We start from the raw sequence: 26,035 nt of genomic DNA on the forward strand, positions 1-26,035 counted from the left end.
AATGTTCAAGTAACCAGCAGTTTTTGGGTGGGAATTTTGCCCATCATCCACAATGCTTATGTGAGACTTGAACACACAAACACACGTCTTTCTCATTCATTTTCTACGGGCGAGAGGCAGGGTACACCCTGGACTGGTGGCCAGCCAATCACAGGGCACATATAGACAAACAACCATTCACACTCACATTAGTAACCAGCAGTCCGTAGGTTACAGTAGGTTCTCACAAAAAGCTGTTGGGAACTGATATTTTCCTGAAACTTACCAAGGTTCTAGTAACCAGCAGTAGAACATTGGATGCAGTTTTGCCTTCTATGCAGCCCACCACCACAGCTTTAAAAAAAATCCTAAGGGAAACTTAGGAAAAAATGAGGCTTCCTCTCCGTTGTGAGCACTAATACTAAAGCACTGTATGTACTACAACAAAACTCTCCGTCCTTATTGAACAAAGAGGTGCCCGAGTGAGTCAAAGTATAGAAATACTGCAATAATGCATCCTTCAACAGCCTCATACAACGCTGTAAACCCCCCAGAGCTTGAAAAATGACAAGGAACAAGTCAGCATTTGATGACTCCATCCACTAACAGCCGAGCTTGTAGCTCAACCAAGCTGTTTGAAGTTTAATTACACCCATGCAAAAGAAATACGTTAATTAGCACGGGGCATTGCTGCTAAGGAGCACGCTATTAAAGTGTAAACAAGATAAACGTTGAGCTCCATCGTACGTACTTTCAAGTGGCAGAGAAGTGCAAAACACAGTGAAAGACTTTCATATTTAAAAAAAAAAAGAGTAACAAAAGTCGAATCGAATTTACATTTCAGAAAAGACATTAGCATGACTCAAAACAAATTAACATTTCGGGAAACTTTAACAAAACATGAAACAAATTGCAGTCAATCAAAGGATTGGAGGCGAATAACGACACTCGCATGATTAGCGCTAATTGCTTGAATGACATGCACCATTACAATTATGGTACAATCCAGTTGGTGTGATTGGCATTGGTTTGGTCTTTTGTTAATGTGTTTAAATGGTAATTTGTTTAGATTTTTTTTTGGTTGTTTCAACTTTTTCACAGTTTATTAAAAATGTTTTGCATCCTTCATACTGGATGTCTGGGTTTAATTAAGTTGTGTTTTGTTATTTTAAATATATATTTTTTTCAATTTCATCATGTTCTATGACTGTTTTGACTTTTTTTTCATTTCAATAAAGATATTTCCATTCAAGAGCTGTAATTATACTCTGGTTTTGTATTTTATTAATGTGTTTAAGCGTTAATTTGTTTAGAATTTAGTTTGGTTGTTTCAACTTTTTTAACTTTTCAAATTTTTAAAAGTGTTTTCCACCCTTCATACTGGATGTCTGGATTTAATTATGTTGTGTTTTGTTATTTTAAATACATATTTTTCAATTTCATCATGTTCTATGATTGTTTTGACTTTTTTTTCTCTTTTTTCTATAAAGATATTTCCATTTAAGAGGTGTAGTTATACTCTGGTTTCGTCTTTTATTAATGTGTTTAAGAGTTAATTTGTTTAGAATTTTGTTAGGTTGTTTCAACTTTTTCAACTTTTTTTCAACTTTTATTTTTAAAAGTGTTTTCCACCCTTCATACTGGATGTCTGGGTTTAATTATGTTGTGTTTTGTTATTTTAAATACATATTTTTCAATTTTATAATTGTTCTATGACTGGTTTGACTTTTTTTTCTCTTTTCAATAAAGATATTTCCATTTAAGAGCTGTAATTATACTCTGGTTTTGTCTTTTGTTAATGTGTTTAAACGTTAATTTGTTTAGAATTTTGTTAGGTTGTTTCAACTTTTTCAAATTTTCACAGTTTGTTAAAAGTGTTTTGCATCCTATTATTGATTACTTAAGTTGTGTTTTGTTATTTTAAATACATATTTTCCAATTTCATCATGTTCTATGATTGTTTTGACTTTTTTTTCTCTTTTTTCTATAAAGATATTTCCATTTAAGAGCTGTAATTATACTCTGGTTTTGTCTTTTGTTAATGTGTTTAAGCGTTCATTTGTTTAGAATTTTGTTAGGTTGTTTCAACTTTTCAAATTTTTAAAAGTGTTTTCCACCCTTCATACTGGATGTCTGGGTTTAATTAAGTTGTGTTTTTTATTTTATTTTAAATACATATTTTCCAATTTCATGATGTTCTATGATTGTTTTGACTTTTTTTTCTCTTTTCAAAAAAGATATTTCCATTTAAGAGCTGTAATTATACTTTGGTTTCATCTTTTGTTAATGTGTTTAAGCGTTCATTTGTTTAGAATTTTGTTAGGTTGTTTCAACTTTTCAAATTTTTAAAAGTGTTTTCCACCCTTCATACTGGATGTCTGGGTTTAATTATGTTGTGTTTTGTTATTTTAAATACATATTTTCCAATTTTGTTGAATGTTCTATGACTGTTTTGACTTTTTTTCTCTATTCAATAAACATATTTCCATTTAAGAGCTGTAATTATAATACAGTGAAAAACATGATTTTTTGATTTTATTTTTTTTGCCCAAGGTTGTCATACCGTGAGCCGGTATCAAAGTAATGTAATTGCACTTCATCGTTTTATTGTTGAAAGACTCAAATATGTGCTCAGAGATTCAAATATGTGCTCAGAGATTCAAATATGTGCTCAGAGATGAAGACTATTTTGGTTTTATTAAATTATATGGATTTTTCCCACACAAATTTGGATTTGCAAATCACTCAGCATTTTAACATAATTAATATCATTTTATTGAATTCATTTGGCAAAGAGTGAGCCGGCTGTTTGTCAGTCGTTATATTAATATATTAATCATTATCCCAGCACCATCTGTGGTCATGATGACTGTTTCTGTGTTTTGTCACAATCACAACATTACAGAAGACCCTCATGAGCGATCAGAATAAAATCTATAATAATCAACTAAAATTGATCAAAAATATGTACTTCAAAAGTGGTATTTGTTTCCCTTTGTCATTAGCAATGATACTGTATTTAGGGATGTTCGATAATTATCGGTACTGATATCGGTATCTGATTTTTTCTCAGATTATGAAAAAAAAACATATTACAAAAATGTTGTATACAACACATACATATGTGTTCATTCCAACACAGGAAATGAGTCATGTTACACATATCGGTATCGAATTATATCGGTATCAGAAATTGAGAATTGGACAATATCGGATATACCTAATTATATTTATTGATCATATTCACACACTCTGGTATCAGTTCCCATCTTGAGGCAAATAAAAACAACATTTTGACATACATAGGAAATAATTGTACAATGGGCTGCACGGTGATCGAGTGGTTAGCACCCGAGTTCAATTCCACCCTCAGGGCATGTCTGTTTTGAGTTTGCATGTTCTCCCCGTGCATGCGTGGGTTTTCTCCGGGTACTCCGGTTTCCTCCCACATTCCAAAAACATGCTAGGTTAATTAGCGACTCCAAAAAGCCGGGTTCCCATTTTTAGTTGGGAACTGATATTTTCCTGAAACTTACCAATGTTCTACTGCTGGTAGGTATGAATGTGAGTGTGAATGGTTGTTTGTCTATATGTGCCCTGTGATTGGCTGGCCACCAGTCCAGGGTGTACAACCTTTTTCACACTTTCAATGACTTTGGACTTGACTTAATATTATTACCAAAGACTTGCAAGACTTTGACACCAACGACTCAGGACTTGACTCGGACTTTAACTTGGTGACTTGAAAATGCTTGCCATTTTCAGTGAATGAGTAAAAGTAAGGGTGGCATGGCGGTCAAGTGGTTAGCGCACAGGCCACACAGCAAGGAGACCGGGGTTCGATTCCACTTTCAGCCATCTCTGTTTGGAGTTTGCATGTTCTTCCTGTGCATGCGTGGGTTTTCTCCGGGTACTCCGGTTTCCTCCCACATTCCAAAAACATGCTAGGTTAATTAGCCACTCCAAATTGTCCATAGGTATGAATGTGAGTGTGAATGGTTGTTTGTCTATATGTGCCCTGTGATTGGCTGGCGACCAGTCCAGGGTGTAAACAGCTGGGATAGGCTCCAGCACAACTCGTGAGCCTTGTGAGGATAAGTGGTAGAAAATGAATGAATAATAGTACAATAACAAATGTATCAAACAAGAGTTTGTGTAGTATTGCAGTTGAAAACTACGTAAAATAGACCTGTGTTATTTTCTACAGTGTGTATTTGTATCTGTGACCAAGTCGCTTGGGGATCTAAGGTGTCATTACTGAATCACTTCTACATGTTGCTTCTAATAAACAATGCTTGCAACATAACAGAGACTGTTTAACGGCCGGATTTAATTACCATTTGTTCACAGTTGGATATCATTGTGGCAACTTTCATTCTCATTTCACTGTGGATTTCTCTCCTCGGAGCAAATGTGTCTCCTTGAATTGGATCGGTTTTGACAGACATTTGGAGAAAGAAAATTACAGTGTGACAAAACGATATGAGCAGCTGAGCGCTGGCTTGACGAGTAAGAAACCTGGGAACAGATTGGCAGTGTAGGTCTTCATTAAAGTCAAATTAAATTCCAAATCTTGGAGGGGGAGTGACAATGCACATGAGGGAAAATTGGCAGGCAAGTGCGCAAGATGAAGACATCCGCGGGAAGGACATTTGAGCCGATGGACCAAATCCCTCATGGGACATCCATTTACACTTGGATGGCTGCAGATCCAATCACCAACCAACCAGCGGGGGAGAGAACTGAACGACTCAACTGACTTTTCAATGCATGACGCATTTCGAATGCAAAATGTACCTGCAGAAATGCAATTGAGATGGGCAACCCTGGTCGGTTTAGGCCCCCATGTGTCGATTGGTTAGCGCACAGGCCTCACAGCTAGGAGACCCGGGTTCAATTCCACCCTCGGCCATCTCTGTGTGGAGTTTGCATGTTCTCCCCATGCGTGCGTGGGTTTTCTCCAGTTTCCTCCCACATTCCAAAAACATGCTAGGTTAATTGGCGACTCCAAATTGACAGCTGGGATAGGCTCCAGCACCCCCGCAAAGCGGTACAAAATAATTGAATGAATGTTGGTATAGTTGTTTCGATATTCAAGCTGTAACAATAGCAAAAAAAAATTGTCAAAGTAATGCATGAAAATGTATCTTTTAGTTAGGAACTGATATTTTCCTGAAACTTACCAATGTTCTACTGCTGATTACTACAAAATGGAAAAAGTTTTTTTTTTCTGATGTGGTAGGTGTGTTGTTCATATAGCCATAGAAGACAATATCTGTATATCGTGTATCCAATCAGTTTAGACCCCCCTGTGTCGAGTGGTTAGCGCACAGGCCTCACAGCTAGGAGACCCGAGTTCAATTCCACCCTCGGCCATCTCTGTGTGGAGTTTGCATGTTCTCCCTGTACATGTGTGGGTTTTCTACGGTTTCCTCCCACATTCCAAAAACATGCTAGGTTAATTGGCGACTCCAAATTGACACCTGGGATAGACTCCAGCACCCCCGCAAAGCGGTACAAAATGATTGAATGAATGTTGGTATAATTGTTTTGATATTCAAGCTTAACAATAGCAAAAAATCTTGTCAAAGTAATGCTTGAAAATGTTTTTAGTTAGGAACTGATATTTTCCTGAAACTAACCAATGTTCTACTGCTGATTACTACAAAATGGATTTTTTTTTTCTGATGTGGTAGGTGTGTTGTTCACATAGCCATAGAAGACAATATCTGTATATCGTGTATCCAATCAGTTTAGGCCCCCTGTGTCGAGTGGTTAGCGCACAGGCCTCACAGCTAGGAGACCCGGGTTCAATTCCACCCTCGGCCATCTCTGTGTGGAGTTTGCATGTTCTCCCCATGCGTGCGTGGGTTTTCTCCGGTTTCCTCCCACATTCCAAAAACATGCTAGGTTAATTGGCGACTCCAACTTAACAGCTGGGATAGGCTCCAGCACCCCCGCAAAGCGGTACAAAATAATTGAATGAATGTTGGTATAGTTGTTTCGATATTCAAGCTGTAACAATAGCAAAAAAAAATTGTCAAAGTAATGCATGAAAATGTATCTTTTAGTTAGGAACTGATATTTTCCTGAAACTTACCAATGTTCTACTGCTGATTACTACAAAATGGATTTTTTTTTTTTCTGATGTGGTAGGTGTGTTGTTCATATAGCCATAGAAGACAATATCTGTATATCGTGTATCCAATCAGTTTAGGCCCCCCTGTGTCAAGTGGTTAGCGCACAGGCCTCACAGCTAGGAGACCCGGGTTCAATTCCACCCTCGGCCATCTCTGTGTGGAGTTTGCATGTTCTCCCCATGCGTGCGTGGGTTTTCTCCGGTTTCCTCCCACATTCCAAAAACATGCTAGGTTAATTGGCGACTCCAACTTAACAGCTGGGATAGGCTCCAGCACCCCCGCAAAACCGTACAAAATGTTTGAATGAATATTGGTATAGTTGTTTCGATATTGAAGCTGTAACAATAGCAAAAAATATTGTCAAAGTAATGCTTGAAAATGCGAAAATCACAAAAAGCTGGTTTCCTATTTTTAGTTGGGAACTGATATTTTCCTAAAACTTACCAATGTTCTACTGCTGATGACTACAAAATGAAAAAAAAGTTTTTTTTTTTTAATTTGATGTGGTAGATGTGTTGTTCATAAGACAATATTTGTGTGCCTTCGAAGGTCAGTCAAAGTCGTCCAAATGAATTGAAGGTACTGTTTGTAACTGCCTCAAAATTACGCCACCATTGCTGAGCAAAGCCTCCTGCGCATGAATGTGTTACTCATGACTCAAACATATGTGGCTACGGTAATCACACCAACACCTGACGTTTTTACATTTGACAAAACATAACTTCCGATCGGCAGTATCACGATTCCTCATGAGCGCAAAATAAAGCTAATCTGATAAGACATGGATGAATGAGATAGTGTCTGAACAAATAAAATGGGCTTTAATAACTTAAATATAAACAATTTAAATAGATCAGATATAGCCAAGACTCACGCTAATTTGATTTTACAGCTTCTGACCCTACAGACGTGCAATTCATTACATTCACATCAGATAAGAGTTCATTTGAAATGTTTTCATACGTCTCTTAAACGCATCGATCGATGTTGTGACTTTCTCCAAACTGCAAAACGAATGGAACCAGAGAGGAAGCCAGGTGTCGTGATAATATAAATAGAATGCTAGGGCCATGTACTCTGTACTCTATGTATTAGTTATGCATATTAGGCTGTGTATAAGATACTAGAATCATGGTTGTATACCTGTGTAGTACAACTCCATGTTATTTTTTTTTGCAGCTGAAAATACACAGGTATGTTCCCAAGCTGTTTTAAGGGTACACAAAGTAGTGATTAACCAATGGAACACTAAAATGCAAATATTCACTATTTAGTTTTATTTTCAAAGATGAAAATAAATGTTCTTTTGCAGATGTCAGAGCTGTGGATTCGGCCCAAATCAAATCAAATCAAATCAACTTTATTTGTAGAGCACTTTTCCTGCAGAGACATGCAACACAAAGTGCTTTACAGAATTAAAAACAATTACCAATTAATTAAATTAAAAAATTAAAAAGTTAAAAATGTAATTACAATTAAAAAGAAAAACATCCTTGGGTCGATTTGACCCAAGGATGGCACCCCCTCAGCAGACCCGACACAGCCCCCAGTGTGGAGGACCCCCCCTGAGGAAACACCGGAGTTAAAAGCTAAAGACTAAGATCATAAAATAGCACTAAAAAGATAAAAACGTAAGAAAAGTTTAAAATATTAGTTAAAAGCCTGATTAAAAAGGTGTGTCTTTAATCTTCTTTTTTTTTTAAATATCAACAGTCTCCGCAGTCCTGAGGCTCTCCAACAGGCTGTTCCACAGGTGGGGGCCATAGTGGCTAAATGCTGCCTCACCGTGGGTTTTTGTTCTGGGTTTTGGTATTGTTAAAAGGCTAGTGCCGGAGCACCGCAGGGTCCGCGGGGGTTGATATGGATATGGTTAATATTCGGCCCGAAGTTAATCTAAGAATCACGATATACTTAATTGATAACACAGCCCACCTCAAATCTTATTTATTACTCAAAGTAGTTATCACAGAATACATTACCATAGTGATTTATTGACGCTGAGAATAAATATGCAGTACATGTGTGTATTACCATCCTTGGCTACACAATAAATGGAGGTCAGTGTGTTTGATGAGAAGAACCGAAGGTCAACTGAGGGAAATTCCAACCATTTGTTAGAAGAATTCTACAGTTTCATCCCCTTGTAGTGTTTTTATGTTGACGTGTAAAGTAAAGGCTGGCAAACAAGGTCATGGAGTGATGACCGTAGAGGGAAAGAAAGGATGGAGAATTTAAAACACAATTAAGAGAAAGTTCTGTTCCGTTGTCTCTCGGCAGGCAGAGGTTTTAATCATTGTGTCGATTTTACAGCGGCACATAAACTGTGGAAGCCATGCCACTTTGTTAACCTCTAGTTGCTTTCAGGGCTGTAAATATGGCTGCGGTACATCTCTGTGGCCTTGTTGGTAGTTTATGAGGGATTGGACATAGTCTGAGACAGACCAGTACCGTGACTAGTGGCAGGGGGGCCTAAACTGATTCGATATACAGATATTGTCTTCTATGGCTATATGAACAACACACCTACCACATCAGAAAAAAAAACTTTTTTTCATTTTGCATCAGCAGTAGAACATTGGTAAGTTTCAGGAAAATATCAGTTCCCAACTAAAAAATAGGAAACCATTTTTTTGTGATTTTCGCATTTTCAAGCATTACTTTGACAATATTTTTTGCTATTGTTACAGCTTGAATATCGAAACAACTATACCAACATTCATTCAATCATTTTGTACCACTTTGCGGGGGTGCTGGAGCCTATCCCAGCTGTCAATTTGGAGTCGCCAATTAACCTAGCATGTTTTCGGAATGTGGGAGGAAACCGGAAAAAACCCACGCATGCACGGGGAGAACATGCAAACTCCACACGGAGATGGCCGAGGGTGGAATTGAACTCGGGTCTCCTAGCTGTGAGGCATGTGCGCTAACCACTTGTCCACCGTCCAACCCATAATTAAAATTGCTCACAAGGTATCTTACATGCTTAAGTACAATTCATCCCATTTGCAAGGGGATGCCTAAAAATCATGAATTCATTCATTTTCTACCGCTTATCCTAACAAGGGTCGCGGGGGTGCTGGAGCCTATCCCAGCTGTGTTCCGGCGTGAGGCGGGAAAAACCCACGCATGCACGGGGAGAACATGCAAACCCCACACACCGAGGGTGGAATTGAACTCGGGTCTCCTAGCTGTGAGGCATGTGCGCTAACCACTCGACCACCGTGCAGCCCAAATATACCAACATAAACACAGAAAAGGTGCGGTTTCGTAGAAAAAAACCAATATATTTACAAATATAACACCGTGATCTGTCTATATGTGTGGCCACCCGCAAATTGTCAGCAAAATAAACTTGATTTGAAATTAACAAATTAGTTATAAATAACAAATCAAAAAACACAATAATTAAATATATTGTGTTGCCCTTCAGTCTCTGCAGTATTCAGGTCAGGCCATTTTCTTTGAGGCTATTTATCCATTCTAAGTGTGCTTAGCTTAGCCCTGAAGTGGTTTTACCCAAGCCATTTTGAGTCCATTGTGCGATATGTATAACATGAACTACTACTGTGCCATACTGGAAGAACTCCACAGAGCAGGCAAACAAAGGAGATGGTCTATGTCCCTCTGACCCACATAACAGTACGTTAAACACACTGAATCATTGCTATAGGCCTGGTTTTTTTTTTTAGCTCTCTGGTTCTCTCTCTTCTTCTGTGATTGGTGTCGAATCTATGTGACATTCAGACTCCACAACAAGAAGAGTGTTGACCTTTGGCACTGGCATTTTCAACGACGGATCGACCTCACTGGAATACACTCACAGTCGGTTTCATCTTGGATATTGCTCTGTGGGCTGCCAACTCCGGAGAAACACACAGAATAGTACGGCATCATAAGTCATGTCAAGGAGACATAAGCTGGGGTCAAAGTGCATGTGGTTGTTGATTTATCATTTTTTATGGATAGCTCAAACTAATTATGTCTTAAAAATAATGACGAAAAGTAATGCATGAAAAATCGAACTGTTGCACAAACAACCATAAAAAACAAACACACTTGTTGAGTTCATTTCATTCATTCATTCATTTTCTACCGCTTATCTTCACGAGGGTCGCGGGGTGTGCTGGAACCTATCCCAGATGTCTTCGGGCGAGAGGCGGCGTACACCCTGGACTGGTGGCCAGCCAATCACAGGGCACATATAGACAAACAACCATTCACACTCACATTCATACCTATGGACAATTTGGAGTCGCCAATTAACCTAGCATGTTTTTGGAACATGCAAACTCCACAAAGAGATGCCCGAGGGTGGAATTGAACTCGGGTCTCCTAGCTGTGAGGTCTGTGCGCTAACCAATCTCCCGCCGTACAACTTTGGGGGGAGTTTTGCAAAAGGAAAAAAAATGCATTAACACTTCAGAGCACTTTTAAGCCATAAAAAATGTCCATTCTAACAGCGTGGAGGAGTGTAGCGTGCAGAAGTTTAATTCCAAATGTGAAAATTATAAATAGTTCACGGTGTTATATTTGTAAATTTATTGTTGTTTTTCTATGAAACCACACCTTTTCTGTGTTTATGTTGGTATAGTTGGGCTGCACGGTGGAGGAGTGGTTAGCGCACAGGCCTCACAGCTAGGAAACCTGAGTTCAATTCCACCTTCGGCCATCTCTGTGTGGGGTATGCATGTTCTTCCTGTGCATGTGTGGGTTTTCTCCGGTTTCCTCCCACATTTCCAAAAACATGTTAGATTAATTGGCGACTCCAAATTGAGAGCTGGGATTGGCTCCAGCACCCCCGCAAGAATGAATGAATGTTGGTATAGTTGTTTCGATATTCAAGCTGTAACAATAGCAAAAAATATTGTCAAAGTAATGCTTGAAAATGTGTCTTCTAACAAAAAGCTGGTTTCCCATTTTTAGTTGGGAACTGATATTTTCCTGGAACTTACCAATGTTCTACTGCTGATTACTACAAAATTAAAAAAAGTTTTTTTTTTTTCTAATGTGGTAGGTGTGTTGTTCATATAGCCATAGAAGACAATATCTGTGTATCGTGTATCGAATCAGTTTAGGCTCCAGCACCCCCGCAAAGCGGTACAAAATGATTGAATGAATGTTGGTATAGTTGTTTCGATATTCAAGCTGTAACAATAGCAAAAAAATATTGTCAAAGTAATGCTTGAAAATGCGAAAATCACAAAAAGCTGGTTTCCTATTTTTAGTTGGGAACTGATATTTCCCTGAAACTTACCAATGTTCTACTGCTGATTACTATAAAATGAAAAAAGTTTTTTTTTATGTGGTAGGTGTGTTGTTCATATAGCCATTGAAGACAATATCTGTGTATCGTGTATCGAATCAGTTTAGGCTCCAGCACCCCCGCAAAGCGGTACAAAATAATTGAATGAATGTTGGTATAGTTATTTCGATATTCTAGCTGTAACAATAGCAAAAAATATTGTCAAAGTAATGCTTGAAAATGCGAAAATCACAAAAAGCTGGTTTCCTATTTTTTAGTTGGGAACTGATATTTTCCTGAAACTTACCAATGCTCTACTGCTGATTACGACAAAATGAAAAAAGTTTTTTTTTTTTTATGTGGTAGGTGTGTTGTTCATATAGCCATAGAAGACAATATCTGTGTGCCTTCGAAGGTCAGTCAAAGTCATCAAAATGAATTGTTTGCAACTGCCTCAAAATGACACCACCATTGCCTAGCAAAAGCATGAGTGTGTTAATAACAGCATCTTGCAAATAAACCATCTTGAACCAATTATATGCTCTCTATTTTTATGATTTTTGAGCATGTTTACGACCCATGCACTCCAGCGATTATGATCTGATACATCCATTTTAGGGGAGAGAATGACAAAGTGTGTGCGACACAAATAAAACGCTTAAATGGAATGCCATAAACTTTCTGGCACATTTCTGCTTCTTCAGCACACTTCTCACAGCACAGATGATTTCTCAGCGGGAGCGCTCGAGACTGACTCCTCTTGAGCGCTGCCATCCATTTGGCCACGACTGAGGCAAGCCCAGGGTCTTATCAGGCAGATTCGACCACCCCTGTCATCTTTTCTTCATGACTCTTATCTCTTCAGGCACATTTCCGCAATTCTTCCTTCAAATCAATTTTGAAGATGGACACATTTTATGAAATGAAATATGTGACACTTCTCGAAGGTGCTCAAAAGCCACATTATAACAGTTTTGGTTTTAAAGTTTTAAAGGAAAACTTTTTTTTTTAAACATTTCCGGCCACAATCCTCATGTGAGACATGAAAACATGTCTTTCTCTTTTCCGTGTGTTTTTGAAGGTATAAAAGCAGGTAGAAAAAAGGTTTAGGACCAGCGAAAAATCAAGCTACTTTTTCTGGCATTGTCGGAGAGTTTTCTGGTACGTGGGGGGACTTAACAGTGAAAGCACATATATATTTTTTTACACTTTTTAGCGGTTCCACTCTACTCCAAAGCAGTTAGCGCACAGTTAGCTTCCGCAGGAGTTTTAGATAGTTGCTTTCCATTACGTGCATTCCTAGCTGCCTCTTTTTTTAGCTGTTTTAATATCTTTAGAAGCACAGAAAAGACTAAGCGATGTGTTCAAGTCTCACATAATGATTATGGATGACGGGCAAAATTCCAAAACTGTGCAGTTTTCTGTGCAGTATAAAAAAGGTTTAGGACCAGCGAAAAATCAAGCTACTTTTTCTGGCATTGTTGGAGAGTTTTCTGGTACGTGGGGACTTAACAGTGAAAGCACATATTGTTCTGAAGTTTTGTTTTTTTTTTTACACTTTTTAGAGGTTCCACTCTACTTCAAAGCAGTTAGCTTCTGCAGCAGTTTTAGATTAGTTTTAGTTGCCTTCCATGTGCATTCCTAGCTGCCTCTTTTTTAGCTGTTTTAATATCTTTAGAAGAACAGAAAAGAGTAAGCGATGTGTTCAAGTCTCACATAAGGATTATGGATGACGGCCAAAATTTCAAAACTGTGCAGTTTTGTGTGTAGTATAAAAAAAAGGTTTAGGGCCAGCGAAAAATCAAGCTACTTTTTCTGGCATTGTCGGAGAGTTTTCTGTTATGTGGGGACTTAACAGTGAAAGCACATATTGTTTTTTTTCACACTTTTGAGAGGTTCCACCCTACCCCAAAGCAGTTAGCACACAGTTAGCATCCTGAAAGCATCATGGATCACACGTGTGAGGCATGATGCCATGTGATCAAAAACATAAATGTTTCTTAAATGACTTCATTAAATTACTATTACTATTTTTTAGTTTTTAGAGTTTTTTTCAGAAGACTTTTTTTAGTCTTCTGAAAAATAATAGTTGCCTCCCATTACGTGCATTCCTCGCTGACTTTTTTTTTAGCTGTTTTAATATCTTTAGAAGCACAGAAAAGAGTAAGCGGTGTGTCACATAAGTCTCACATAAGGATTATGTGGGGACTTAACAGTGAAAGCACATATTGTTCTGAAGTTTTTTTTCTCACTTTTGAGAGGTTCCACCCTACACCAAAGCAGTTAGCGCACAGTTAGCTTCCAGCAGCATCCTGAAAGCATCATGGATCACACGTATGAGGCATGATGCCGCCGTTGTGGATCTTTCCCCGTTTTACAGAGCATGAAAATGTTTCTTAAATGACTTCATTAAATTTTTCAGTTTTTAGAGTTTTTTTTCCCGAAGGCTTCATCGGCACAATAGTTGCCTCCCATTACGTGCATTCCTAGCTGCCTCTTTTTTTTTTATCTCTTTTAATATCTTTAGAAGCACAGAAAAGAGTAAGCGGTGTGTTCAAGTCCCACATAAGGATTATGGATGACGGGCAAAATTCCAAAACTGTGCAGTTTTCCTTTAAACTGTGAATTTGTGCAACATGGATATGGCCTTGTTAAAGGTTATCATAAAAATGAAACACTTTACAATGTTATCTATATTGTCTTCATTGATAAATGCAGTCTTGCTACACTTAAACGTACACATTCATCAAACTACTTACGTAGGTCGTTCGTTGTAGAGTGGCCAACACGGGCTCACATCGAGGTTTGTTAACGCTGCTTCCGAGTATTTCTATTTCACTTTATTCAATTTCTTTTGAACAGCACTTTTGTTATTGTTACCATTACTGGCCAATCAGGTTTTGGTGGCAAACTAGTCTCCTCCCCTTTCTGTATGAAAGGTCATCTGTAGGTGTGAATATGAGCACCAAGGGTTGTCTGTGTCCGTGTGTTTGCTGCTGGGATAGACTCCAGCTTCTAAACAAGATAAGCGATACAGGCAATGGATGCTTGTATGAAGATTGCAAACGTAACCAGTTTTGGGGATGAACACGATGATAAGCCAGGACGGTTTAAATAGACTCACCGCCGCCTCGTCCTCCCTGCTGTCGCTGGTGTCCTCGTTCTTGTGATGGCTAGCTGACGAGCGAGCGTCCCTCTTGCGGCCGGTGTCTGTACCCTCCGTCTGTCTTTCTCCATCTAAGTTCAAAACATGGACACCGCTCAGAAAGCCAATCAGCATGGCGTTTCATCATTTGCGCATAATGATGATGGCGATGACTATACATAATGGTGATTATGCACTCTTCAATCTGACTCTGCGTGATGAATTAAACCCGGATGCATTAATGGAGGAAAATGTGAAGAAGAAAGGAGAAAAAGTAGTCATTGTAGAAAGGAAACTCAGACATTAAGAATATAATTTCTCCTATGAAGTTGAATTATGCACAATGATGCATGTTTCATGGGTAAGGAAAGAACATTTGGGATTTAAATATAGTTTTGTGCCAAAAAACTACCTGTAAACGCCTGCCTGTACAGTCGCCCCTTGCTAGATCGCAGTTCCAATATCGATCCCTCCAAAATATGAGTAAAAAAAATACCAGTTACCATAGTAACTGGCTATATATATATATATATATATATATATATATATATATATATATATATATATATATATATATATATATATATATATATATATATATATATATATATAATTAAAATTAAAATTAAAATTAAAATTAAAATTAAAATTAAAATTAAAATTAAAATTAAAATTAAAATTAAAATTAAAATTAAAATTAAAATTAAAATTAAAATTATTAGGAATTATTAAAAATTATTACAAAAATATTTAAAATTATTTACAATTATTTAAAATAAAAAAATTAAAATAAAAAAATAAACTATATTAGGAAAGCAGGAAGTGAACAAATGTAATAGTTACTGTTTGTAAAAGTACCAGATAGAGGGGTAAGATTTAATAAGCTTTGCTTCTTCCTACTCCTTTTGGACATGTGGAACTGGGAACTGATTATGTGTTAAATATAGTTTTGTGCCAAAAAACTACCTGTAAACGCCTGCCTGTACAGTCGCCCCTTGCTAGATCGCAGTTCCAATATCGATCCCTCCAAAATATGAGTAAAAAAATACCAGTTACCATAGTAACTGGCTATATATATATATATATATATATATATATAATAAATAAAATAATACAATTAATAAATTAAAATTAAAATTATTAAGAATTATTACAAAAATATTTACAATTATTTACAATTATTTAAAATTAAAAAAAAAAAAAAACAATATTCGGAAAGCAGGAAGTGAACAAATGCAATAGTTACTGTTTGTAAAAGTACCAGATAGAGGGGTAAGATTTAATAAGCATTGCTTCTTCCTACTCCTTTTGGACATGTGGAACTGGGAACTGATTATGTGTTAAATATAGTTTTGTGCCAAAAAACTACCTGTAAACGCCTGCCTGTACAGTCGCCCCTTGCTAGATCGCAGTTCCAATATCGATCCCTCCAAAATATGAGTAAAAAAATACCAGTTACCATAGTAACTGGCTATATATATATATATATATATATATATATATATATATATATATATATATATAATAAATAAAATAATACAATTAATAAATTAAAATTAAAATTATTAAGAATTATTACAAAAATATTTACAATTATTTACAATTATTTAAAATTAAAAAAAAAAAAAAAACAATATTCGGAAAGCAGGAAGTGAACAAATGCAATAGTTACTGTTTGTAAAAGTACCAGATAGAGGGGTAAGATTTAATAAGCATTGCTTCTTCCTACTCCTTTTGGACATGTGGAACTGGGAACTGATTATGTGTTAAATATAGTTTTGTGCCAAAAAACTACCTGTAAACGCCTGCCTGTACAGTCGCCCCTTGCTAGATCGCAGTTCCAATATCGATCCCTCCAAAATATGAGTAAAAAAATACCAGTTACCATAATAACTGGCTATATATATATATATAAAAAATATATATAAATAATAAAAAAAATAATAAAAATAATAAAAAAAATATTAAGAATTATTAAAAATTATTTAAAATTAAAACATTTAAAAAATTTTAAAATAAGCTATATTAGAAAATCAGGAAGTGAACAAATGTAATAGTTACTGATTGTAAAAGTACCAGATGGAGGGGTAGGATTTAATAAGCTTTGCTTCTTCCTACTCCTTTTGGACATGTGGAACTGGGAACTGATTATGTGATGCATTCAATTGTAATCTGATGCATGTTCAAATGAAATAAAACCATTACCATTACAAAAATATTGCAAAAAAGGTGATATGTAGTATTCTGGCCACAAAGTGTCAATAACATTGATGAGACATGTCATTAGATTCGATCAGCCATTGCCTGTCTGACAAAAAAGGCTTCTTGGCTTCTTACTTTGTCGTCTTTCTCCACACTTCAAGTTTAGAATAAATAAATTGGAGGCTAACTACTTAGCTCCGGAGCATGATGTGTTAAAGTGGCGACCGTTTATTGTCATCAGGCTTTTAATAATAAAAAATATCGTATTTAGAAAGTCATACACAGATTTTTTTTATGCTCCAACTATAAAAATATGTATTCTATTTAATAATACTGAATCCTACTTCAGGGAAATTCACGGGGTCTGGAACCAATTAACCGTGATAATGAAGGGGCGGCTGCACGTGATCAAATCAAAGCCACACACAGATATCGAACACTCCATAAATCTGCAAAATTGAAGCTAAAAAGGACAAATAGGACGTTTACCTCCATAAGGAGTTCATAAAGCAAGAGAATCCATATTCCATTCCCGTTGATGTGTTTTTATTTGGCTCACATTGGATATTTGATCCCATTTGGCTGACAATTCTGCTGTTCGGATGGACCGAAATAAAATGTGGCACATTCATAAAAACAAGAGGTGCAGGCGGGGTGATATAGGGCACGCATTACACTGAGAGTGTTTTATTGCTCTGTCTGCCGGGCAGAAGAGACTGGAGTGTACGCTCATGCATATAGCTTGACAATAGAAAACATAGGCAGGGGTGCGTGCACGCACACACACATACACACACACACACAAACACACACACCAAGGCATGGATTGTGATTAAAAGACAAGGTGGGGAGAGTGGGTGGCTGTAAAGCATAATGAGAGCTAATGGTTTTCCAATATGTCCCCTTAACCAAGAGTCTGAGTGGACTGAATTGGATGGAGCAAGAAGTATGTGTGCACATGAAGGAGGAAAGGGTGCACACTTAATGATGTCCTTACGTATCACACCTTATTGATAATATCCATACAAATCAAAACATAACACCAAGCCAACCTTGGGATTTGGTAATGGTAATGGTAATGGTTGTATTTCATTTGAACATGCATCAGATTACAATTGAACGCATCACATAATCAGTTCACAGTTCCACATGTCCAAAAGGAGTAGGAAGAAGCAAAGCTTATTAAATCCTACCCCTCCATCTGGTACTTTTACAGTCAGTAACTGTTACATTTGTTCACTTCCTGCTTTCATAATATAGTTTAAGGTTGTATTCATTTATTTTTACTTAATTGTATTTAAGTTTAGCTTAGTTTAGTTTAGTTTAGTTTAGTTTAGTTTAGTTTAGTTTAGTTTAGTTTAGTTTAGTTTAGTTTAGTCACATACCGAAGTACGAGGTGATATGACCATACAATGACATAATGGGTACCATAGTAAGTGTCAATATAGTGATATATATGGTAATGGTAATGGTTTTATTTCATTTGAACATGCATCAGATTACAATTGAACGCATCACATAATCAGTTCACAGTTCCACATGTCCAAAAGGAGTAGGAAGAAGCAAAGCTTATTAAATCCTACCCCTCCATCTGGTACTTTTACAATCAGTAACTGTTACATTTGTTCACTTCCTGCTTTCCATAATAGTTTTTTTTTTTATATATAATGTACCTTGTACCCAAGTACGAGGTCATATGGCCATACAATGACATAATGATTTGGTGGCGAAATTCTTCTGACTTCTTGAGTTCAAAGTGGAACGTACTTCAAGAATAAACAAGAAAATACAAAATACATCAAAAAACTAGTTTCAAATCAGCTGATCTCTGTCGCTCTTCCGCCTTATCGGAAAAGCATTTAGCGCTTTCTGTGGCTTTAATTAGTGTACAACGGATCCCTGCACATTGGTGATTCAGCATTTTCAATACATATATATGTACATATATACACATCACAAGTTCCCATTATTTTGTCGTGAATCACAATATGGGGAGAACTATGGCGCTTGGCGGAGGTTTTGAGATTGTTTCATTCATCCTAAGTTGGCAAACATCTGTAAATACGTGATAATACTAGTGGTGTGCCGGTCATGAACGAACGGGTCAAAAGAACTAGTTCATTTTTGCGAACGGAATGAACGAGGTCACCCGTTCAGTCCGTTCAGTTACAAATGCTTTTTTTTTGATCGGTTGGAGAGTCAGTTCACCGTTCCTTTTGCAGAGCGGGACTATCTGCGTCTTATACTATCGTTTGTGGGTGGGTGGGGGTTAGCTGACTGAAACGACCAAGATCGAGAGATTGATCGGTGACCTCGTTCGTTCTGTTTACAAAAAAGAAGTAGTTCTTTTGACCCGTTCGTTCATGACCGACACACCACTAGTCATCACGTGTTGTTGAGCTGTTGAGTCGAAATGAATGTGAACTGAACATGAGTGAACGGACTGAATCGACACGGCTACGCACAGGGGGAGATCACAGTCTAACGACCAATTGACCGAAATGATCGAAATGACCGAAATGACCGAAATGATCGAAATGACCGAAATGATCAAAATGATCGAAATGATCGAAATGACCGAAATTATCAAAATGATCGAAATGAACAGATCTTTTTACTGAATGAATCACTAAATAATACAAGTCAAATGTACATCATACATGAGAAATTTGATAAAATCTAAGTAAATATGTAAATGTGGAACAATTTTCTGGAACAAGCTGAGCTTCTTTTATTCTATTCGAATAAATATTGCACATTCGACAAAGACAAAAGGTAGAAATGAGCTAAAACGGGTGCAGGTGATTTAACCGAGATCAGAAACAATGAACACCCCAGGAATGGCTGAAGTAAATACTGCATAATTACTAATAATAATAATATTTTTTCTCCGATGCTGAACATCATCTTCCCTGTCTGTCGCTCTTGCAATTTCCCTAAGTTGAGATAATTATGATGAAAACTCTCGACTGGATCGGAAGCATTTCACGAGTTTCCTGAATAAATGGAACAGAAGAGGAAATTGCAGTGCTCAGATTGCATTCCCTTTCAAACTGCAGGACCATCATTCTTCCCTGATTGTGCGAGGATGCATTGTGGTCTGACTCTTATCCACTCCCAACAAAGACAACCCGAGCTTTCGCAGAAAAGTAATACCGGGAAATCAACGTCAAGGAGGCTTGCAGTGACAGGTACTTTCAAGAGGGCTTGAGCCACAGGATCCACGCTGTGAAAGCTGCTAGTCTGTAGTCCAACTGGTCACGCTTCGGTCTGAGTGTAGCCTCCAGGGTCTCTCAAAGCTCACACAGATCAAAGGGAGGCTCCGTCGAGCTACTATGTCTAACTTCTGCTCTCATTCTATAACTATTGTTAAGCCGAAATCAGCAGGACACTTCCAACTTGTAAGCTCTCTATCTAGCAAAAAAATATATAAATCTTAGCTGGAAAGCTGCGGCGCCACGCGGGGAGTCCATTTTCCACTAAGCAAGAAGGTTACGGGTTTGAATCTTGCATGTTCTTGCTGTGCTTGCATAGGTTTTCGAATGCTAAAAGTCCACTGGGCCGGCGCCAGTTGGTGCCAGTTTGCACCAATGCAATTTTCTGCGGCGCCGAGTGTCGCCGATAAGGTGCCTAGTGGCATGCAGTGGCTCAAACTGCCTCCCAATTGGCTTGTGGTGGCCCGTAACGGCGGCAAAAATTGAGTTTGGCGGCAAGAAAATTTCAAAATCTTTAAAATCTTCGTCGCCCCGAGTGTCCACCAAGTGGAACCAAATGTCGCAAACAATTCGCCTATTTGAATCCACTGGAATGTAGTGGCGCGAGCCAAGATGCTAGGAGTCCACTGGGCCGGCGCCAGTTGGTGCCAGTTGGCGCCAAAGATTATGTGATTGGTGCGTAGTGGCTCGCGGTGGCGCCACAGTGAGCCAATCACATAATCTTTGGTGGCAACTGGCACCAACTGGCACCAAATGACCACAACCCTGTGGACTCCTAGCATCATTGGCGCAAATGAAATCTTTGTCGCGCTGTTTGCTTGATGCAAGTGTCCACCAAGTGGAACCAAATGTCGCAAACAATTCGCCTATTGGAATCCACTGGAATGTAATGGTGTGAGCCAAGTTGCGCCAATGATGCTAGGAGTCCACTGGGCCGGCACCAGTTGGTGCCAGTTGGTGCCAAAGATTATGTGATTGGTGCGTAGTGGCTCGCGGTGGCTCCACAGCGAGCCAATCACATAATCTTTGGCGCCAACTGGCACCAACTGGCACCGAATGACGACGACCCTGTGGACTCCTAGCATCATTGGCGCAAATGAAATCTTTGTTGCGCCGTTTGCTTGATGCAAGTGTCCACCAAGTGGAACCAAATGTCGCAAACAATTCGCCTATTGGAATCCACTGGATTGTAGTGGCGCGAGCCAAGTTGCGGCAATGATGCTAAGAGTCCACTGGGCCGGCGCCAGTTGGTGCCAGTTGGCGCCAAAGATTATGTGATTGGTGTGTAGTGGCTCGCGGTGGCGCCACAGCAAGCCAATCACATAATCTTTGGTGGCAACTGGCACCAACTGGTACCAACTGGCACCAAATGACGACAACCCTGTGGACTCCTAGCATCATTGGCGCAAATGAAATCTTCGTCGCGCCGTTTGCTTGATGCAAGTGTCCACCAAGTGGAACCAAATGTCGCAAACAATTCGCCTATTGGAATCCACTGGAATGTAATGGCGCGAGCCATGTTGCGCCAATGATGCTAGGAGTCCACTGGGCCGGCGCCAGTTGGTGCCAGTTGGCGCCAAAGATTATGTGATTGGCGCGTAGTGGCTCGCGGTGGCGCCACACATAATCACATAATCTTTGGCGGCAACTGGCACCAACTGGCACCAAATGACGCTGACCCAGTAGACTTCTAGCATCATTGGCGCAACTTGGCTCGCGCCATTACATTCCAGTAGATTCCAATAGGCGGATTATTTGCGACATTACATTCAAGTGGATTCCAAAAGGTGGATTTTTTTTCGACATTTGGTTCCACTTGGTGGACACTTGCATCAAGCAATCGCCGCGACGAAGATTTTAGGCAATAAATTGCATTGGTGCCAACTGGCACCAACTGGCACCAACTGGCACCAACTGGCACCAACTGGCACCGGCCCAAAGGACTCCTAGCATTAAGAGTATTCAGGTTTCATGTTGGGTTATCGTCAGTTGGGACCACAGAAATAGAAAGACGTAGAAAAAGCTCACACAGAGTGCGGTGTCGCCGCCGTGCAGTGCTTCAGTGCGCATGCCGCCATCTTGTGTAGCACAACTTGGCAGCAGTGTATAGGCATATAAAGGTAGTTTACAGCCACACAGTAGCACATTTTAATGCCTTATCCAATCCAGAATTTCAGAAATCAATAAAAACGTTGAAAGTCACAAACGAGCAAGGTTGTACTACACAAAATGGCGGACTGGCGGCGACAAAAACGTACGGCACAGACTCATGGAGTCCAAATAACTGTACACAATAGATGAATTAATGCGTAACTCATTTTTCTGTAATTTTGACTGATTTTTTTGTTAAAGCCTTCACAAGCACCTTAAAAGCCAAGATGGCTTCTCCACCTGGCATTTCCATTCACATCTGCTGTATGTGAGGTTTTGTGTGCAGGCGGGAAGACAGATGAGGTGGTGAACTGCACGCAGCGCAGAGGAGTCAGTACCAACTCCTGGACTGTGACGGGACTTCCTCAAGCCTCCATGCTACCTTTAATGAAGTAATGAAAAGCTGACTGGCGGGTTAATAGAAGCCAATCGACTACGAGTTGCGCCAGCAGCGGGAGGCCATGTAGAATACTGATCTTACAGCCGCTTCCTCTCTATTGTTCTACTGCATCAGCTAAAACCGTGTTCCTTGTCTCTGGACAGCAGAAAAGAGCCGCAGTCATCACCAAAAAAGGACACCGATGTAATTTTTGTACGACTTGAAGAAGATACTTTAAGTTATTGCACTGGAAAACAATCAAGACTTAATTTAGAAAAATAGATATAGATATAATAGATCGCTCTAATACACCACAAGCATGCAGAACACAATGCACGTTCATATGCAATAAAAAAAATGGGCAAAATTGCACTTTTAAAAACCTGCAAATCAGCGAAAGGTGAGCCATGATGTATCGAGGGAACACCGTACACCAAAAGGACATCATTAAAAGGTAGCGTTTTGGGTAATAGCAACATATGATAATCAGCTTAAGCAGAATTTCTGATTTAAGTTAGCTTGGGGAAAAAAAACGACAGACAGACAGACACGGACACTACCTTTGTGTACTTAAATCCAATAGTATTTCTCACCTTCTTCACTTGAGACTTTCTTTGGCTCCATTTTATGTTATTTTGAAGCCGGAATCAAAACAAGAGCAAAGACTTTATTGAATTAAAGAAATAACTCATGGCAAAACAAGAAGGTGGTGTCCGTGTTGCTGTCACTGCTGCATTGCATCACATTTGGCAATCTTCTATTAAGGTAAAAGTAACCTTACATGTTACTTTTACCTTAATAGAACATTTATATTAATTTATATACACTCCAATTTGTTTTCTGTAAATAAAACTATCATTGGTAAGTTATGAAAATGTGTTATGTGTTAACATTTTTCATTTTTCCTCTACTGGTAGCAGTAGTAAATACCGTAACACATACAACAGAGCACCCATAGGGCGCTCTAATACACCACAAGCATGCAGAACACAATGCACGTTCATATGCAATACAAAAAAAGGCAAAATTGCACTTTTAAAAACCTGCGAATCAGCGAAAGGTGAGCCGTGATGTAGCGAGGGAACACTGCACACCAAAAAGACATCATTAAAAGGTAGCGTATTGGGTAATAGCAAGGTAAGATAAGGTAAAAGTTACAGGTAAGGTAAAAGTAACCTTACATGTAACCTTACAAGTAGTACAACGTACTACTTTAAACAAAGTAACCTTACATGTTACTTTTACCTTAATAGAACATTTATATTAATTGATATACATTCCAATTTGTTTTCTGTAAATAAAACTATAATTGGAAAAGGTATGAAAATGCGTTTTGTGTTAACATTTTTCATTTTTCCTCTATATAATACCATAACACACACAGCAGAGCACCCATAGATCGCTCTAATACACCACAAGCATGCAGAACACAATGAACGCTCATATGCAATAAAAAATGGGCAAAATTGCATATACATTCCAATTTGTTTTCTGTAAATAAAACTATAATTGGAAAGCTATGAAAATGCTTTTTGTGTTAACATTTGTCATTTTTCCTCTACTGGTAGCAGTAGTAAATACCGTAACACACATACAACAGAGCACCCATAGATTGCTCTAATACACCACAAGCATGCAGAACACAATGCATGTTTATATGCAATTAAAAAAAGCAATATTGCACTTTTAAAAACCTGCGAATCAGTGAAAGGTGAGCCGTGATGTAGCGAGGGAACACTGCACACCAAAAAGACATCATTAAAAGGTAGCGTATTGAGTAATAGCAACATATGATATTTTATGTTATTTCCATTTTATGTTATTTTGAAGCCGGAATCAAAACAAGAGCAAAGACTTTATTGAATTAAATAAATAACTCATGGCAAAACAAGACAGTGGTGTCCGTGTTGCTGTCACTGCTACATTGCATCACATTTGGCAATCTTCTATTAAGGTAAACGTAACCTTAAATGTTAATTTAGCCTTTATTTAACATTTATATTAATTTATATAGATTTCAATTTGTTTTCTGTAAATAAAACTAGAATTGGAAAAGCTATGAAAATGCGTTTTGTGTTAACATTTTTCATTTTTCCTCTATATAATACCGTAACACACACAACAGAGCACCCATATGTCGCTCTAATACACCACAAGCATGCAGAACACAATGCACGTTCATATGCAATAAAAAAAATGGGCAAAATTGCATATACATTCCAATTTGTTTTCTGTAAATAAAACTATAATTGGAAAGCTATGAAAATGCTTTTTGTGTTAACATTTTTTTATTTTTCCCCTACCTGTAGCAGTAGTAAATACCGTAACAAACAGAGCACCCATAGATCGCTCTAATACACCACAAGCACGCAGAACACAATGCACATTCATATGCTATTAAAAAATGATATAGGCAAAACTGCACTTTTAAAAACCTGCGAATCAGCTAAAGGTGAGCCGTGATGTAGCGAGGGAACACTGTACACCAAAAAGACAACATTAAAAGGTAGCGTATTGGGTAATAGCGACATATAATAATCAGCTTAAGCAGAATTTCTGATTTAAGTTACCTTGGGGGAAAAAAAACGACTGACAAACAGCTAACAGAGAGAATAAGGAACAACAAAAATATACTTTATATAAATTATTGATAAGCCCAATCTCCTATTGCCCTCAACTATACTATATTGTGACGTCATCTCACTTATGTAAGCTGCACAGCTGCGGCTTTCAGAAGCACCACAAGAAGCCCTAAATATGTCCCTCGCCTCTTTTCTCTCCTTTGGGGAAAACAATTAAAGATGCATGAGACTGTGCGACAGACAGGAGGTTCTTTTTACCTTTTAAAAACACAAGAGCAAGAAAGGGTAAGCGAGGTAGGGTACAAGGAGACTGCGACTGTGTTTCAATGTGTGCACTTTTATATGTAAACTTCAATAATTATGCCATGCATATTTATTTAAAATAGTCAAAGAGAAATGCACAAATAAAAAAAAAAGCCATCTTTTACAACATAGTACTTTAAACAAACCCAGATATCCAAACCCAGCAATCAGGCAATGGAAGATGGACCACTTGTCATTCCGTAATGCCTCTTTTGGGCTCGATACCCAAGTGTCCATGCACACACGCTGCGTGGCGTAGCAGGGGGGCAGCATAAGTCTGCGCCGGCCAAACGGAGACGACTAATTATAGCGTATAAACTGCACTGATGTGTACCATTAACTAGGCAGTAATGAAAGTGAGTGGAGGGCTGCTGTGACACTTGATGAATAGGCGCAGCGCTCCCGGTACCTTTCAGTCCGTATAACTGTTGCAGGAAAGCGAGCCCACTCACAACAAGGCAAGTTGGAGAGTGGATGAAAACAAAGAGAAATATAATGCAAAGCTTTTGCAAGCGAATGTGTATAAGTTATATGTTTTTTGTACAATAAGTGTGCACCCTAGGCCATGTTCTACCCGTGCATGCATGGATGCCCCCACAAATGCCCCCCACCAACTCCCCGGAACTACATTCCCCATCACCAAAATTTGACTAGAACTTGGCAAACGGTGCAAATTGGAGTGAGGGGGTAAGTCACT

At 38.4% G+C, this 26,035-nt stretch overlaps 1 protein-coding gene across 2 annotated transcripts in view; it reads right to left on the reverse strand.

The window, feature by feature from the left end:
- The window catches only part of LOC131131725 (N-acetyl-beta-glucosaminyl-glycoprotein 4-beta-N-acetylgalactosaminyltransferase 1-like), a 162,975-nt gene that overhangs the window by 81,115 nt on the left and 55,825 nt on the right, over positions 1-26,035 (reverse strand). For both annotated transcript variants that reach the window (XM_058076688.1, XM_058076687.1), the window contains exon 2: positions 14,486-14,598. In XM_058076688.1, coding sequence (XP_057932671.1) covers positions 14,486-14,598 — 113 coding nt within the window. The remainder of the gene's footprint in view (positions 1-14,485; positions 14,599-26,035) is intronic.

This window comes from Doryrhamphus excisus, chromosome 6, assembly GCF_030265055.1.
Source record: "Doryrhamphus excisus isolate RoL2022-K1 chromosome 6, RoL_Dexc_1.0, whole genome shotgun sequence".
NCBI classification, from domain to species: domain Eukaryota; kingdom Metazoa; phylum Chordata; class Actinopteri; order Syngnathiformes; family Syngnathidae; genus Doryrhamphus; species Doryrhamphus excisus.